General features: G+C 45.6%; 1 protein-coding gene across 1 annotated transcript in view; it reads right to left on the bottom strand.

Moving 5' to 3' along the window:
* The window catches only part of PDLIM4 (PDZ and LIM domain 4), a 45002-nt gene that overhangs the window by 7798 nt on the left and 18405 nt on the right, over positions 1 to 18799 (bottom strand). Inside the window, exons 3-4 of the mRNA XM_010413073.4 lie at positions 14765 to 14849; positions 2400 to 2578 (exon numbers count right to left, since the gene is read on the bottom strand). Coding sequence (XP_010411375.1) covers positions 2400 to 2578; positions 14765 to 14849 — 264 coding nt within the window. The remainder of the gene's footprint in view (positions 1 to 2399; positions 2579 to 14764; positions 14850 to 18799) is intronic.

Below are 18799 nucleotides of genomic sequence, written 5' to 3'. Positions count from 1 at the left end.
TCCAATTGAGCAACACAGCAAGGGCTAGCCCAGTTACCAAATGCCTTCAGGAAAGAGGGCAGCTGCTTGTAAATGCTGTAAATTGCTTTGCCACCCATGGAATTTACTGAAAAAATGGGAAAAATATGCATTTCATTAGCTATGCAGGGCCAGGGCATGCACTCACCCCTTGTAAGGGCATCTGGAGAGCATGTGCCAGGCAGGACAGCAAACCCTCTCACCACCCACAAGTGCCTCTTGTGAAGCTGGTGTTACCATAGGTACATCACAAGCACAGCCCACAGCTTAACTGAGAAAACCATGCCACCAGAGAGGGGGACACTGGGGCTGCCCTGTAACCCCCACCTCCAGCCTTCAGACTGGAGCTGCTCCTGGTCTGTATGTGAAGCATTTGGGATGCACAGACAACAAATAACAATTTAAACCACTATTCCAGTCCAATACATCAAAACAGGAAAAGCATGGTCTGGAATCAAAAATATTTCAGGTACATGTTTAAATGTCCTGCTGAGAAGAGCTGAATCCAAGTGCTGTTGTGCTCCAGAGGCCCCAACACACAGCACAGCTCTGGGCAAGGGGCTCCTCCTCCTTTTTATAAAGGTCATCAAGATCATTACAAAACCAATAAAAATAGCAAGAGCCCTGAAATCCATCAGCTTCACATACTTTAGCCATCATCTGGATAATTTTCTCCACCAGTATTATATTCACATCTGCTTAAATAAATAAACAAAAGAAATAACATTCACTTTTAAAGAAAGAAAGAAAGAGAAAAAAAACCTCCAGACAAAGGTCACTTTCAAAGAATGGCCAGAGCTCCACATTCTGGGAATGACTCCCCAGCAGCTCTGGTCCCTGTGGGAAGTAAGGGCCAGCCTGGGTGGTGGGGCTGAGCCACGCTGGGGCAGAGCCATGGACTTATCCCCATGACTCCCAGCCAGTCCAAACCCTGCATGTGCGCTCCAAGTGCTTGTCTACCCTGCTACACCTCACTCCTACATCAGTTCACACATTTTCAATGGGAAAAGGCAGGTTTTGGCCAGCCCAGCCTCATCAAACACCAATTCAAAGAAAACGCACTCCTGCCCCAATTCTACTCAAAGACCCAAGTGAATGTCCTGGCTTTCGGCTCACTTGCAGATAACACCAGATTTTGTTCTCTATATTTTTTGTGCAGTTCTCCTCTTTCCAACTTCATTAACTTTCCTGGAGCAGCACAGGGAATAAGCTGTGCTGAAATACAGATTCATGCAGACACAGAGTTCCCAAGCTGAAAAGAAACTCTCTTTGCATGTGATACAGACATTACTTTCTTGCAGGATATTCTGCCAGTTTGGAGGAACATAAATCAAGATCCTCATAAGCCATGTGAAAGCATCCCAGCCCACAACCTGGCTTGTCTCAAAGTCTGAGTTATCCACCCAAACCATTCTTGGCTACACAAAAGCCTTTTCTTTCCTAGGAGTATTATTTATTCCTCAGCCTCCCGGATAGCTGTACTGAACAGATATAAACATCCCAGTTACTGGAGTTCATCTTTTCAGCTGGTATCTCCAGTTTCCAGGGCAAGTGTTGGCTCCTGGGTCTGTGGCAAGGTGATCCCCACTCCTAGGAGGGCAGCACCTTCCATCCTGCCTTGGATATACACTTTTAATAAACAGTGCGTTATTGTCTGTGACACTCACAGCCATGGAATTGTTTAGGTTAGAAAAGCCCTCTAAGATCATCAAGCCACATCATTCCCCCAGCACTGCCAAGGCCACCACTAAACCATGTCCCCAAGAGAAACATCCACATGTCTGTTAAGTCCCTCCAAGTATGGCGACTCCACCATCGCTCCAGGCAGCCTGCGCCAGGGTTTGACAACCTTTTTGGTGACATTTTTGCTAATATGCAACTTAAACCTCTCCTCCTCTTGTCTTCCCTAGCATTAATCCCAGTACCCAGGGACCACTAATCTCCCTACTCACATCAGCAATAGAAGGGTCTTAACAGAGATCTGGAGAATGAGCACCTTCACCAAGATGCATTGCATCAGCATCACAAGCCTCAATTCAATGTTGCAGTTGCTACCTAGGTAGATGTGGCTGTTTTGTTCAGAAATTGGTGTTTCCAAACCTTTTTTTTTCCTTTGTTTTGTTTATTTGGCTAGTTTCTTTTTTTTTCCTCCCACCTACACTTGACCAGTGAAGCAGGGGTCCAGCCCAGCATCTTGATGGACTTGGCAGAGTTAGGTCAATGGTTACCGAGGATGATCTTGAAGGTCTTTCCAACTGAAATGAGTCTAAGATTCCATGATATCTGGAGCTTCAGGAGCACCACAGCTTCTGTGCACTCCCTGAACTGGAGTTTGCAGGAACAGCACCAGACACAGAACGCAAGCCCTGCCCTGGTCCTACCTGTGGGCAGGAGTGATGTGGAGTCCACTCAGCTGGCCTGGAAGCGCTGACTCAGAGCTGTTGTTCACATGGAGCCGGGTTGGTTGGTGATGCTGCACATTCAGCATCTGCTTGTTGTCCATGGGGCTGCCCTCAGATCCATGGGGAATTGACCTCCTGCTCTGGGCAGGGCCACTGTCCTGGAAGAGAAAGAAAGCAGAAAAACCTAAAATTTATAATGTGTGATGTACATGGAGGGGCTGTGTTGGGACATGCAGTTTGCAGTAATAACATTTTATGTGTGTTGTGGAAAACAGGCATGTGCAGCAGGAAAAGGAAAATTCAGGCTTGACCTGCAGTTAAATTGTGCTGAATCTACACAGCTCCCCTTGGTCCCCAAACAAATGAACTTGCTGTTTCTCCATGGTGAGCCACTGCCAAATATTCTGCATTTACTCTCCTGTAAAAGTGTATTTGCTATTTCTTTAAAAGAAAGGCTCTTTAAGTGAGTCTACTTCTTATTCCACATTCCATCACTCTGAGGGCACTTGTTGTGCTCCTGCCTTCAGGGCCATCACTTCCATTTCCATCAGCAAAACAGGATAAATCCACGCTAGGCAGCTCCACTTGTAAGTTGGGCAACACCTGAGGCCAAGGGACCAGTCCTGGGATTTTCACTTGCAGCTATCCATGTCCACACAGATCCATGTTCGTTTAGGGAGGTTTTCTCCCCAGATAAGATCAGCCTTTTACAGTATGAGCAACACATCAGTCAAGGGTTTAGCTTTGTATTCATATTTCCATTTGCTTTGTAAGTCCCCAAGGTAAACTGTAGAAATCTTTTTGTCATATAACCTCAAGTCAGGAACTCAGATGCCATTAAACCACAAATTTTCCCCACTACTTTACCATTTTACCAATGTCAAACATTACCTATGTGTTATTCCACACACATGGAATTCTATGTATATGGGTGTGCTATTAGTCAGTCCCATCCACACCCATAAACCAAGCAGTACCTACTGCTAATGTCAACTGAGCCAGGCTTTACCTGCAAAAACTCACTATGGGGAGAGGAGCTAATTCCAGCAATTGGGAAAAGCAGCAGGAAGCTGGACACAGCCCATGGACACACGCTGGTTGCTATTTCCAGCCATGTGAGTCACAAACATGCCTGGACTGATGAAAGACATAGATGCTGTGTAAAAAGCTGGAATCTGTTTAATCTGGTTTAATTTGTTCTTGGGCAGCTCCCCAACAGAGCTGCCTTCCATCATCTTCTCAGTAGATTGAAGCTGATGAAAAACCAAGCAGGGAAATAAAACACCATCCTATGAACAAACAACAAAGTGCATATTGTGGGGCTCTGATACAAAGCTTACTTTTGACTAAAATAATCCCATAAATACTATTTGGAAACAAACGTCTATCACTGGTGCACAGGACAACACACTGGCACTCCCAAACCTTGTAAAAACGAACAGCTAAGAGAAGTAAAAAACAGATCCTGCCAGAAAACGGTCTTGGAAGTCCAATCCTTCAGTTCTTCCTAAGGCAAAACACCCATTGATAAAACCAAGCTTAGTTAAGAACTGCAAGATGGTGCCTTTGAGGTTTTTTCCCTACCATCAGCTGAAATCCAGCAAGCTCCCAGCAACTTCCCCAGCTCAGAAACTGCCTGGAGCCCTCTTGGCACAGTTCCCTCCACACCATGCATGCACACACACGTGGGGAAAACTGCTTCCAATATAATAACTTCAAATTGTCTATTAAAAAAGAAATTTTGCTGCCAGGAATAATATAGTTTTAACTGTTCCCCAATTTATATGCTTAAAACAAATATATATACAAGCAGGCTATGGGTTTCTAATTCCCAGATTTACATTATTATTTCAAGGGAAATAAAGAAAAGACTCAACCATGACGCAGATAGGAAAAGAAGGATCATAAAGATTTTTTGGGAAAAAAGCAATAGCCCATATGGGTGGCAGCACTGAGAGCTATGAAAGCCATTACCTTTAATTATCTGTGCCACATGGCTCAGATTCACACTCCGTCCAGGGTGGCTGAAGGAGAGGGTCCTCTCCTCTGACCTCATGTGCTCCTGCACACTGGTTGCCATCCAGACATTTGCTGGGGAGCATGGGACTGGCAGCTATTTCCAGCAAAGGACCTCCAGACCATCATCTCCATGGACTTGCTTAAATCCAAGGCAGTTTGTAAAGTGTTGCCCCTTTGTCCCTGTTAAGCTCAGCAATTTGTACATCAAGACCAAATGTTGCTGTAAAGCTAAAACTTATTGCTTGGGCACTCTCCAAAAGGCATGGAAGGCCAGTGATGTAACAGAAAAACAGAGTCCTTCCTGCACTGCTTGGCATCCCCAATTGCCACTAGCTCTCCGTCCCTGTGGGAGGAGGATGTTCATGGTGGTGGTAGCTCACCTTTCCTCTGCTCAGTCATGTTATAAAGCCACAGGTGACCCACCAGCATCCATAGGGATCAAGAGGCTTCTCCGGTAGCACAAAAAGCTGTTCCCAGATCAGAGCTCAGTCTCCTCTTCCTCAAAGGCTGTGAGACCTCTGCAAGACATTGCTTTGTGCAAAACACTCACACATTCACCCTCAGAAACCCAGAACCAGATGGATTTCTTTTCAGTTGTCAAATTCAAGATCAGTTCAAATTTCCCCCCTTTGGGACCTAATTTGCTTTTCTTTGCTGAATTTTCTTCCTGCTTTTTACAGCCTTTTTAAAACTGAGTTCACAAACCCTTCTTAAGGGTGGCCTGTGGACTTTCACCAAGGACAACTCTTTTAGCCTACAAACCAGAAACTCCCAATTTGTTTTCTCATGCTTGGTGGTTTTTTTAAATGCATTTTGCAAAATATCCTATTTGTCCTTCCACCTTTTTTCAACTGCAAGTCCTTAGCTGTAGAGACCACAGAGATTTAGAGAACATCAGACTTCATATTCCGATCCAAAGCATTTAAAGTTCATTCACTTCAGTGTGTTATAAATTAGACTTTTAAAAGACCAGAAGTACAAACAAAATAATTAATCTCCTTTTTCCAGACTACCAGACAGAGATTAAAACTGAAGATTGCTAATTTGAGAGGTCAACATTGGCTCCTAGAACCTCCAAGCAAGCCCCTCCACCCACAGCATGATTTGGAAGAGCTTTGAGCAATGATGGTTTCAGTGCATCTAAGAAACCTTCCTTGGGAGCAAACTCACCAGCTGCAGAGCTGGAAACATCTCCTAGATTACACCTCCGAGCCCCAAATCTACCCTCCATCTGCCCATTTGTGCAATGGTGGTGGGAGATTTGCCCAGACAGGACCAGCAGCAGCTCTGTCCCTGTGATGTGGGAGCTCATCCCCACAGGAATTGCCTGAACCTTGTTTATTTTCCTAATCCTGGGCGTGCTGGTCCTGTTCTCGCACAACACATAAGACTCAAACAGAGCTGAAGGACATTAACGCTTGGCTCAGCCCAAAGCAGTTTTCTGTTTGATTGTCTTCAGATCTCTTCTCAAAAACAGAGCACGATGGGCCAGTGTCACCTGAGTATCTGCTGCCAAAATGCTGAATTACAGACACAAGCAATGCTATTTATGCACCAGGAGATAAAGCACCCTTCAGCCATAGAGTCACCCAGAAGAGGTGCCTCTTGTGACCTGTGTCCATCATCCAGCAACAGCAGGACAAGCCTGTCTGCTCCAGCTCCTCCTTTGGCTTCTTTCTCCCTTGCTCCAAGCTTAGGTAATTGAGTCCCAATTGATTCTGGCCTCTCCTGGCAGAGGGCTTTCTGAGGATGAAGTTTTACTGCCTTCATTATTTCAAGTCCTCTATCATGCAAATGTGCCAAGCAATTAAGCCTGAAGACATATCCCAGTACATCCTGACACCCTCAAGCCAAGATTCGGCCTCTGCACAGAAGACAACTGCAATGCTGCAGTCCCTCCTCTCCTTCCCCCAGGTTTTCAACAGTAAAGATACTGTTTCATCTCTGATAAACCAGTTCAAAAGTCCCAGAAATGGAAATTTTATTATTACCCCACAGAAGGGGCGCATGGGACAGACAGCATGGATTTAATTTCAATGCAAGTAAGTGATTTACACTGTGGCCAATGGCCACAGGAACAGGACTGATTCTCCAACAAAAGCCTCAGGAGAAGTCCCACGGGGAACTCTTATAACAAAGGCTGCTCCCAAAGCTTGGAGAAAAGGATAAATTTTAAAAGCTACACTCATTTTAACATGTACTTCCCTATAAGCACAGTTCAGATGTTCTGTGTATATGCTGCTTTTACAGACTAAGGAGCCTTCAATCTAACTTTCAAAAGCTCCAGTAAGTATGATCCCATTACTTCGCTCAGGTCAGAAGATTAAGAGATAAAGAAAAAAGGTTGAGTCTCATTTACTGAGGCTGGATAAACTGAGTGTGTGGGTTATTTTACAAGACAAATTTCAAATATTCTGCCAAGCTCCCCTTTCAATGTATACCACAGTCTGAAGGAAAACCTTATCCATCACATCCTTCTCACTACACTCCTTTCACAGTTGTCACATAATACCAAATTAGTTTTTCAGATCTTTTAAAGTAAGAGATCAAACTCTTAAAATCAGATGGTCTTTTCGTACAAAGGCTGAAGACAATGTTCATGTGAACATGACTCAAGCTGGAGCCTGGTGGAGCCCCAGCCCACCCATATCCCCAGGCAGTACTGCACAAAGGCATGTAGTGACAGGACAAGGGGGAACACCTTCACACTGACAGAGGACAGGTTTAGATGGGATATTAGGAAGAAATTCTTCCCTGTGAAGGTGGTGAGGCCCTGGCACAGGTTGCCCAGAGAAGCTGTGGCTGCCCCATCCCTGGAAGTGTTCAAGGCCAGGCTGGATGGGGCTTGGAGCAACCTGGTCTAGTGGAAGGTGTCCCTGCCCATGGCAGGGGGATGGAACTAGATTAGCTTTAAGGTCCTTTTCAACCCAAACCGTTCTGTGATTCTGTATAGCACAAGGTACAGCACAAGGCCAGCACACATTTAACCCAGGAACAAATCTCTCACAGTCAAAGAGCAGTAACATTTCTCCACCTTGGAGCGGCCATGTGGATGGCCACCAGCAAGGCTCTGATGGATGTTTTCTCCCACAGCTCCAGGGAAAAGCTCCACCCCCATGCAAATTAAAGAGCTCAGGAGAGACTCCAGCTGCAATGCCAGGATTTTACCCCATAAGCTACCTTGCTCCCCAACAGTCTCTTAAAAATCCACAGCAATGGAAAAAAGTTACCTGTCAAGATTAAAATGTGTTTGCATTTATCTTGCCTGCAGCAGTGCAGAGGGCACATTTTTAACATCAAGTGTGAGAGTGGTATTTACCCAGCAGCCAGAGGACAGCTTTGTATGAATGTCTTGGTAGAAGAGCCTTGAAATTTCCTCCTCTCCCCAGCAGCAGCAGCAAGCTTCTGCCAGGTGACTACCTCACTAGAGCTAGGCTCAACAACAGTCTAAACCCTAGAGAGGACTTTCCTTCTACTTCCCAGTCTTCAGGGTCACCTTCCAAGCTCAGGAACAGGAGGACATTGCTCAGTGCAGGTGTTGGACTGATGCCCCCACCACGCACAGACTGCTGTTGGATTAACTTTCCCACTGACAGAAAATAATATCCACTACAGATGGAAAAATACCTGAAACCATCACACCCGCCCTCCTGCCTGCCCCCTTTCTCCCAGGGAAGATGCTACTGTTTCCATTTCAGTCCATGCTTCCACTGAATCACTTTTCTGACCATCTGGTGTTTGGGTTATAGGACAAAGTTGGTGAGCTTAACACTAACAGGCTATGTCCTGATTTCATGCTTTCCAGCTTACTGTCTCTCTCCTCTTCCTCATTTGGGGAATTGTTGCATTTTCAGGTGTTACCATATCACACTTTCTGATTTTCTTTCCATAATCATTATCAGCAGCTAATTGAAACTAAAAGCTTCACTGGCAACAAGCTAAGCTTCAGGCTACACAAACATTACATGTGTAAAACCAAAAGGTGCCTACTTCACCAGAATGGCTTATCTGAACACCTCTTTCTGTAAAAACCAGGGTAAGGTACACCAGAAAACACAGCAAAAGCAATAGGTTAACATATTTTTTCATTTTGGAATGCCCCAACCTTTTTTTTCCTCGTTAATAAAAAAAGATAAATTCAGGTAGATTCAAAAACACGTCTCAGCCTTTCCCAGCCCTCTGTGGCATAAGCTGCTTTAGAGGATGGGAGCAGCTGCTTCAGCCTGATCATCCCGAAGGACCACAGTGAGCATCCTTCCACCATCCAGTATCCCCCCCTTGCACCACTGGGGATGGCTCTCTCCACATCTGTCGTCCCAGCAGGTTACTCAAGTGACCTCCAAGAGCAGTTAATTCCTTTTAAGTGAGACACAAGGAAAAATGAGAGGGGATAAGCTGTTTTTCCTGATGGATAAGAACAGAAACACTGAGCTACACCTGTGCTTCCAAACACTCAGCACTTCTGAGTACACAAGCAGCAGTTTCCTTACCTGTGTTAACAGAGTCATCACTGAAACTGGTGTTACCAAGTAAAATAACACAGTGTATGTCTGTGTTAGCACTTAATCCAACAGCATTTTGTTTTGTCCTAAACCAACCCCCACTGTTATCATTTCAGTATAATTCCTATGTACCTTCAATGAGAACAAATTATTCAAGTTACCTAGACAGAAGAAAACACCATTTTAAAGTTTCCAGTCCCATTTTTTCCCTCCTTTATCCTAATAGTGGTTTTGCCTCTTTCATATACCAGGACTACCAAAACTCACTTAATGCTAATTTATATAAGACATACACAGAGAATTTCACATAAAAGATTACAGCTTCAAGATGTTACAGTGGTACTCAGAAAACTCCTCTGCTTTCAAATGCTGCAATACTGTATCACAGGAAAAAGTAAACACAAGTGCACAGCTATGAGTGTGTAACCTCTTCACCCAGTAAATTAGATCACTGGTATTTTGTGGTGTAAAACCCCAATATCTGGGTGTGAAATGTTGCCTGAGCACCCGGAGCTCACAGCTGATGCACCCACAATGGCTGTCAGGCTTCAGCATGTTTCTGCTATTAAATCAGTCCTCAAAAACGAGTTGAGAGTTCCCATGGAAAGGAACCTGCATTTGTGCCAGGGCATTAGCTCATCCTTTGTTTTCCCCAAAGCACAAGGCAGACATTTTCCCTCCTTCCGTCAGGAGAGTGCTGGTTCGTGCCCAGCCAGTTGGGACAGGGGGTCCCAGCAAGACCTTTCCCAGAAGCAGGCACGGCCCATCCTGCCCTGCGAGCAGGGGAGGAAGGAAGGTCAGTTGCCTTGAGAAAGGAAATTCCACCTCTTCAGCAAGGAGGCTTTAACCCCCAGCTCACAGAACTCAGCATGACCTATGCCAGGCTTTTGAAAAGAAGTTATGTGTAAGTTTCCTGCACGGCAGCAACCCACGGAGAACTTAAAACAAATACTCCATTTAATTAAAGTTAAATTAAACTAAATCCATTACTCAGTTAATTAAGTGAGGAGACATTCACCCTTAGTAAAAAAAGAAAAAAGATCTAGCAAAAAGCAAATATGAGCATATTTAAGACATTTTTAAAGGTGTTAAAATCAGTGCTAAGGGACATGTTAGCAGCAAAGTACCCTCCCTGCTCTACTGCGGGACAACCACTGCTGTCCCTAGGTGCCCAGAGCTGGGGCACCAGAGGCTCAGACTCCCCTGAAGCCCACATGTAATTTTATTTATGTAATTAGGAGCAAGCATGATCAGCAGTGATACTATTTGTGAGGTCAGGGCAAGTATGAAAAACTCCTAGGAATGATGCTGCAGAGCCCATGCTGGGTGGATGCCACATGCAACAGAAGGTAGCAGCTCCTCAGTCCTGCAACCACACACATCTGAGCCCCTCTGGCAAGAACAAACAAAGGTGTATTCACATTTCCACTGGCCTGGCTCACACCCAGCACTGGGTTTCCTGCACTGACTGGATTAGGCTGCTCAAACAGCTACACTAAATGCAAGTTTGCCCCAGTTCCTCCTCTTCACCCCCTTCCGGCTGGCATTTTCACATGGCAAGCCACACGCCTTGCACCTGATTTTAGTCAGGACAAACTAACAACAAATCTTTGTGGACTGAGAGCTGGGTGTCAAGAACAGATAACACATAGGAAAAATAATTCGGAAGTGATGAGCAGAAACCGCCTTCTCATCATTCCTGTGCAACTCCCCTGATGCTGTGGAGAGACCAGCTCTTCTCCACTGCCCAGAGCTCATCCCCTAGTCGGGTGGTCGGGCTGGGAAAGCCACTGCTCAGGACGCAGCACAAGAGACATCCAAGAGCACTGACCTACCTCCCTCATCCATCCCCTGAGAATGACATGGGGGCTGCTCTGCCAGCTGAGTAGCACCAGGATGCCGTTCCTGACAGACTGCTCTGGGAAGTGCCTCTCCCTGTCTGCACTGCCAGCGGAAACCCAGCCTTTCACCCCACATAGCTATTTCAGCGAAGCATCCAGATTTGGGAGGACTCGCATCCTATTCCAGCTCTGGCTACGCGCTGCCAATTTAATTTCTGCTGCAATTATTCTCCCACCCACACGCTTGATCTACTGTCAATCAGCACTGACAGGGTCCCCATAGCCCAAAGCCTGCATTTCCAGCCCCCCTGGGCTAGAGAGCTGCTGATTCTGGCAGTTTGAGAATGAACAAGAAAATAAATATGTTCTCTTTTTATTAGCACTGCATAGGGGTATTTTGACTAGCAAGTTGATGCTACAGGAAGCAAAAACAGTGGGATCTCCAGAAACTGACGGATAGGTGCTCCCACTCTCCCCATCTGCTGGGGAGAAGTGGCTGGGGCCCATGCCCACAAGGACATAAACACCATGCCAAGTGAGACTGGGGATCCTAACACATCAGCAGTGATGTCATGTCTGCATGATGGAAATCTTGACTGCTGGCTGGAAAGCTCTGAGCTGCCCTCAGCATGCCTGTGGGTCCCACCTCCACCCATCTCCGTGTCCAGTGGACAGGATGCAAGTCTGAATGTCACTGCATTTGTGGCCTCCTCTGTAGATCCTTGCTGTTAAGGACAGATTTGTCTAGTGAAACCAACTGACAACCAAAGCCTGCGTAAAAAAAAAAAAATTCCTGAAGGTGACTCACTCATCCTGTTCAGTATTATTTCTGCTAATTATGAAAAAGCAGCTCTCCAGTTCCAGCTTCTTCAGTTTGAGGGGAGCTATTCCCCACAGTCATGGCATTAATCAAAGTTTTAATAAGGAGGATTGATTACATTCTTGGACTCTGAGTAGGGATTTTCCACAAAGCTCAACTGAGAAACCACAACAGATTTAGAAAGAGGGGAGAGGAAAACTCACTGGCCACTCCATACCTTCCAAGTTCTCTTGCACAGAAGATAACTACAAATTTCACTGCCTTCAAGACAAAGATAATACCTAAACAAACTAAATTGTAATAATAGAAACACAGATTTTCCAACAAATCACTCAGACTGAGGCATTCTGCTTAAGCTCACGTTTCAGGACCTCCAGCAAGAGTTACTGTAGTCACAAGTCAAGATTTTCAACAGATCTTTGCTCAGGATGATGAAAAAGCATACAGAGTAAAAACCTGGAGGAAGGAAGGATATGTGCTCCACATTACTGCAAAGGCCACTGGGGTAAAACTCTCAAAATCTTTTGCACGGACAACCCCCAACCTCTTTTTGTGATTTGAGGGCAGAATTCCAGCAGAAATTTTTCCCTGTGTTTCAAAGCAGATTGCTTTTTTCCAGATGCAAGGAAGTGCACCTAAAGGTTGCACATATTGAGCAAAGTTATTACTTTACAATGAGATTTTTCCTTCGCACAATCTAGTAAGTGCCTTTGCTAGAGGGGCTGAATGAACACAGCACAGGACAGCCCTGGGTCACCTGGCATTGCTCCACAGGGACTCCAGCCATGCCTGGGAGCTCTGCAGCAAGGGTTGGCTCTCTTGGGTGCTGATGGTCATCCTCAGCCTCACACAGGTCAGAGGACATCAGTGATAACACTTGGGTTAGCACAGCTGTTGGCATGTGTCCCAGGCTGTCAACATGAACAACACTGGAGGCACAGGCCATCTGGGGAGAAGAGTCAACCAGCACATCTTGGGTGCAAGCACCACAACCTGGAGGTGTGCATGGAACCACCTTCACCTCCTCTCTGGGAAACCCAAAAAGCCACTAAGGAAGACAACATATGGAAACAGGCACCAAAAAAAAGAGCAAGAGCAAGGATCTGCTGCCTGTACTTGTGTACCCTTGTTCACATACCTCTCTCGGTGCCCTACCACAAACACATCTGCTTTACACATCTACTCCCCAGATTTACATATTTTCAGTGTACATCTAGATACAGAATAGTCCATCCCTATCCCCTTCATTATATTCTACAAAACTGTCTAATTTTTAAAAAGATCCATATGTAACATATATTAATAGTCAGATTCAAATCCAATCTGCATTAAACCTCAGAAATGTTGTATCTGGCAGTGGAACTGCTGCACATTTGTTCCTCATTTAATACTGTTCATAGGGTTTGGGCACATTAAAGTCTAGTAAGAAAAAATATCTGTCAGAGAAGATGGCTATAACTGATAAATGAAGCAAACATGGCCAGAATGCAAAGCCCAAGCTCACACATCACCCTGTGCTGTAAGTCAGGGCAGGAAAGACAAACAGTCCCACATGTCGCTGGTGTCCGGTACTGGAGCAGCTCTGCTGGTGCTGCTGTTGTGCTGTGCCTCTACCCAGCAGGAATGCAGAATATCTGCAAATTCCACAATGCTGGAACAGCCAACAGACTCAATGGCCTCACGCTTTGGTCAATTTCTCATTGGAGGATCTCGCCCCATCCTGATCACTCGGTGGGCTCTCTGCTGCTAGTGCTTTCTCCCCATTCCTCACTGAAGGAAACACCATTCCTTGTAGCGCCATCCCCTCTCTTCCACCCCTGCAGCTCTTGCATTCTTTCTGGACTGAGCCAAATGAGGGCTGAGGGGGCACCCTGGGACCCTCATCAGGACACAAGCCTCTCTGGAAAGGAGCAGTTGAGCTAAACCAGCAGATCCTGCACACAGGCATTTTGTAAGGGTTCGAGAAAAAGCATGGAATAGCATACGACATAAACCACCTCTGTGGAGAAGGAGACCACCTGAGCAATATTTGAACATTCAGAGTCAGCCAAAGAGCGCTCAAGCGCTTCTGGGGCAGGCACAGGGGACTGTGTCCGCCTGAACTGACATACTTTGGTGTTCTGAGAGCTGAAGGCAGCCCCAGGGCCTCTGCAACTGCCCTGGGTGGGGTGGTCAACCTACAGCAGTGAGAAGCCTCAGCAGGCTCCAGCCCTGCCATCCCTGACCTCGGGTGCCCTGGGAAAGTTGGCAGCATGTGCATCAGCTCAGCACACATTCAAGGGGCAGCCAGACAGCAGGAGCTGCCCTCTGCCTATCTATCCCCCTGGTCTCCTCCTTGTTCCCCAGATATCTCTACAATGTGGACCAGCTCATGCAAAAATTGACAATCCAGTACCTCATAAGCAGAGAAGAAGAAAAGAAACCCCATGCCTCTTTCCATCAAGAAGCCAAAGGAGAGTGAGAGTCACCTTTGACCTTGCTAACAAGCCATAAGTCAAGAGATGGGTAGGAAAGCTGGGGAGACCTGCTCAGCTCCATTCACCGCCTGGCTGCTGCAGGAGACGGGGTAGTAAGGCAGGGCAGGATATAGGCAGAAGGTTCCAGGGAACAGAGCTGAGGACAGAGGGAAGAGAGAAGCTGCAAAGCAGAGAGAAGGAGTGAGAGAGGAAAAAAAACCAAGGCAAAAGATGAGAACATTACCAAAAAAAAAAAAAAAAAGAAAAAAGAAAAAAAAGAAATCCACCATCATGGGAGGTGAATCACTGTCATGGGATTGAGAGGGTGCAACAGATTTTGGAAGCAGCCAAGAGGCACATCAGCTGAGGTAGATGCAGACAGACTCTGCGCATGCTGTATCCCGGGACGGGCAGGCACCAGGCAGTCAGAGGACTCCCAACAGCTCCATCCAAAATAACACTGACTCTGAGCTTGGTCACGGCTTCAGGAGGGTCAGTGCTGCCCAGCCTCCTTGTGTCCTTGGCAACCTGATCCAGCAAAGCACAGATAGACCTGCATGGAACTTTAAAGCCACACATGGAAAGTCCTTCACTTCTGGAAGGACCGTAGGCAGAGCACAGGGCTTTCCAGACTCCAGACATGGATGTCCTCTCCTCAAAATCAAGTTGGGAGAGCAGCAGGTGTGCAGGGCTGCAGCTGCCATACCTGAGGGTCTGGCTCGATGTTGATCCGGTACGCTTGAACCTTGCCATCTTCCAGGACAGGGGGTGACCACGTCTTCCCTTCGGCTCTGCAGTGGGAAATTAAGTAAACTCTACTTAAATGGCTTTTAAAAAAGCCCTAACTAAAGCACTCCACTCCAAACAAACAAAATCCACAAAAATCCCAAAGAAAGAAACACGCTCCTTAAACAAAACAAAAAAGCAATAAAACAAATTAAATAAAAACCCAAACAAACAAACCACAAAAGAAAAAAAAAAGCCAAACGCATATATAGCACATATTAATTCCCTGGCAGGCCTATATTATATATGCATTTGTCCAAAATTATCCTCAGAAACAGTACAATGGTAAATAGAGAAGATGACAGTTTCACGCTATTAAAACCATGAAGCTCAATATCATCCTTGAACTACTGGCTCTGTCTCAGTTTGGGGTTTAAGAGACAAACTTATTTTGGTTCAAGAAATCAGAAGACAGGCTCTTGGTAGCTCCTGTTTTTCATATTCCTGGCTTTGTCCCTTTATTCTGCCCCCAAATCCAGAAAGTATTCTGATTACATGTGTGTATAGATATATGTATACATACATACATGCAATCCCTGGCAGGCCTGTGTACTAGACCACATCAGGAATTCTATAAAAAGGGACAAGGCTTACACCACCCTGTATGAATCATCTTGACCCTTTCAATAGTTGCCAGACAGAAAAAGCCCTAAAAATACAGTTTCCATTCTGAAATGCATCTTCAGTCCTGCCAAGGCAGAGCACAGTACTGTCACTGTCCAAAGATTTTCCATGTGCCTGACCAATTTTTTCCCCACAAAGGCATCTGGGGGCATGGCTGAGACATGATCTCCAGCATAGATCTCCAACACTCAGGGTATGAGGGAGCTGCAGGGGCCCAGGCAAGGTCCAGCAGGTTCATATACAGGCTTTTCAGGATGCAAGAAGGTTAAGTTGGAAGATGGAAATTCCATTAAGTTCAAGATACAGCTTTCAACATGCGAAATATTTTGTTTATCATCGCAGTCTGTATATGCACCACTTCACAAAAATAGGTCTTGCTCCATGGGCACAGATACATCCAAGCATCCACTGTGGACTCTCACCCCTGCCACATACCACATTCACTTTCACTTTAATTATCTGCAGAGTCTAAGTTTGAAAAATAAGGAGCATGATTTTAACCCAGGAATTCTTGATGTGATTTTTACCTTTTTCACAACTACACAAGTCAGCAGACAAAGCTGCCTTTCCAAATCTAGGATCCAACCCCTGAGGATTTCAGCTTTTTTTTTTTTTCAGTACTGCCATTATAGCCTTTTCAACAGGGAATGATTACTCTCTCTCTCATAGCTAGATATCTTGTTCTGATAATTTATCTTTACTGTAGTTATTTGATTTTAGGCTGGGACAATTCACTATAAATTGGTCTTTCCAAATGGGACAAAGGAAACAGTCCCTCCCAGGAACATCAGCATTCCCAGCAACCCCGACTTGCTTTTTGCCAGGATCCACTGCTGTGTATATTGCTTCCACACTGAAAATCAGATCTGGAGGCCCAGAACAATGGAAATGCCTAATTACATTGGCAGGGATCACCATTATTATTTCCATGCTTTCCTGAGCCAGCCTGATGAGAGCTCGCGGTGCCCCGAGAAGGGTCCATGATAACTTTCCCCCCACTCAGCTCTGGAACCCACATGCCAAACACAGCTTAAAGCATCCCAAAAGACTTCAACCTGCCAGTAAATAAGAACAGAGCTTCAGAAAGTGATTCTGATTGCAGAAGATAAGAGCGATAGCAGTAAGTTCATTCTGTGTGAAGGTAGGGCATTCGGTCACCAGTATTGCCCGCACTTCCCGGTTCTCCATACCCCTGACAGAGATCACACTGTCTGTACCAGAAAGCAGATAAACTTGTGCATTCTAAAAGTCATTATGGGTATATTTACACTTAATGACAGACATGGACAGACTTCAGTTTGCATGGAGAAGCCCATTCACAGTTAATGCTTTAATGACTGAACTCAAGGCTTCACCATCAGTTCTGCAGAGTGACCAGAAGTCCTTGGTATAATGGAGACCAATTCTGAGAGCTTCCAGTGACAGCCTGAACAAAACCAGGCTCACATTAGACCCAGCTTTCACTTGAACTATACTCAAACAAGCTGATACAGCACAATGTGGGCTCCACTTGGCACTTTGAAAGGCAAAGCAAAGGTGAATGGGAGAAACACCAGCCTCACCAAAAAGAAAGTCAAGTTGTAAGTTGGATGAGCATTTATGTTTACACAGGGAGACTTCCTCTTTTCCCTGGGAACAGCAAAATACCATGTAATCTGAAATAATCCAAAATAATTAAGAGATGACTCTGCCTGAGAGAACAATGCTACAGGCAGCTACTGCAGGAGGGGCTGATGCTTGGAGCTCATGCTCCAGCCCTGGCTGCAGGAACACCCCATGCCCACAGCCCCAGCAGGACCAGCAGCACACGGGTGCCCTGCACCTCCCAGAACAAGCCCCAGAGCAGTGGGGACCTGGGGGTCAGCAGAGTCACCCCGAGACCCCCAGCAGCAGGGTCACCCTACCAATAGTCAGAGCTTTGTTTTTAGGCAACAGCAAAACCCCAACACACTTTTCATACGTCATAGGCAACAGATCAGGCATCACTCAAATGTTCCGAGTTGCTTAATTTACAGCTCAGGGACAAGAAAAGTGTTCTCCGATGTGTTATAGGGGATTAAAGGCAGCTATGTGAAAATCACTACCCTGCACTTACACCACTTTGCTCTCTTAATGGCAGCTAGGACAATCCCAAGAAAAATACCTTCTCCTAGGTTAGTGCAAGGCCTTCCACACAGGGCTTCGTGGGAAATGGACCCATTAACAGAACATCACTAAAAAAACAAAGCTGCAGACACCTTTTATCCCACCATTTGTTTTCTGAAAGTTTAAGAGTCATTCTCAAAAGATTACTTGCATATGCTCACATATTTTACCAGAATGTTTTTTCACCTGGTAGTGATCTGCAAGTCTCACTCTCAACATTTGTAGAGCTGCTTTTAAGTTGCAAGAATTCCTGTGTCTTACCAAATTTCTGATTTCTCCATCCCCTTAAAAACTAACATTTATCACTTGGGAAGTGCCAGTCTGGATCCAGGTCACTGCCATCTGTGACCATGCAGCCGCAAACCACCAGAATAATCATGTTGCTATATTTCACCTGCTTTCTTTGGGGGGTGACTCCACGGTCCTGCCTTCATCTGCTCTTCATCTCCCACCATGGCGCATCATGATGCTCACAAGTGATTGTTATCACTGATATGACCATTAGCCTTCTAGAAGCTTAATTCAGTCTAAAAGCAGCTACAACCGATGCTTCAAACTTCCCAGGATCGTGAACCTCACCACGATAACCCTAAGGCGTTGGATCCACCCTCTGCAAGGCAGGTGAGCAGCACAGGAGCTGAGCTCTGCTGAGCACCCCGAAGGACCCAGCTCGTCCAGACTGTGTGAAGAAGTTGCAGGATTTCTCCTCCTTCATTCCTCTCAGCTGAAACCACTGTGTATTGCTCTGGAAAGCTGCCGGTTTTCCTCTCTATTAGTCTTCAAGGAGCTCCAGAGGGGAAGCTGTGATTCATTTTTTCAGTTGTACTTTTACTGGAAACTTGAGAACATACATTGTCATCCTTCCCATCTTCCAGCAGCTTGCCTGTGCTGCTCACAGCTAACAGACCCCAACAAAATCCCCAGGAGCTGAGGGAGACGGAAGGAACATCAACTACATGATGTTCCAGGGACTGTTAGGGTTACACGTCCAGCAGATTCATTGCTGGGCTTTCTCACACAGAAACTTTTAGAGAAAGTCCATCTCTGTACAAAGAGCAGGAATAGATAGAGAATCTTCATAGTCAATTCTCCAAGCAGACTCAGCATTGGCATACACACCAAACAAAGGGGGAAGAAACTGCTTCCACGATTTATTTTAGATAGAAGGAATCAAAGCCAAACCTTT

Source organism: Corvus cornix, chromosome 13, assembly GCF_000738735.6.
Source record: "Corvus cornix cornix isolate S_Up_H32 chromosome 13, ASM73873v5, whole genome shotgun sequence".
NCBI lineage: Eukaryota > Metazoa > Chordata > Aves > Passeriformes > Corvidae > Corvus > Corvus cornix.
This window is presented reverse-complemented; position numbering and strand designations above follow the sequence as displayed.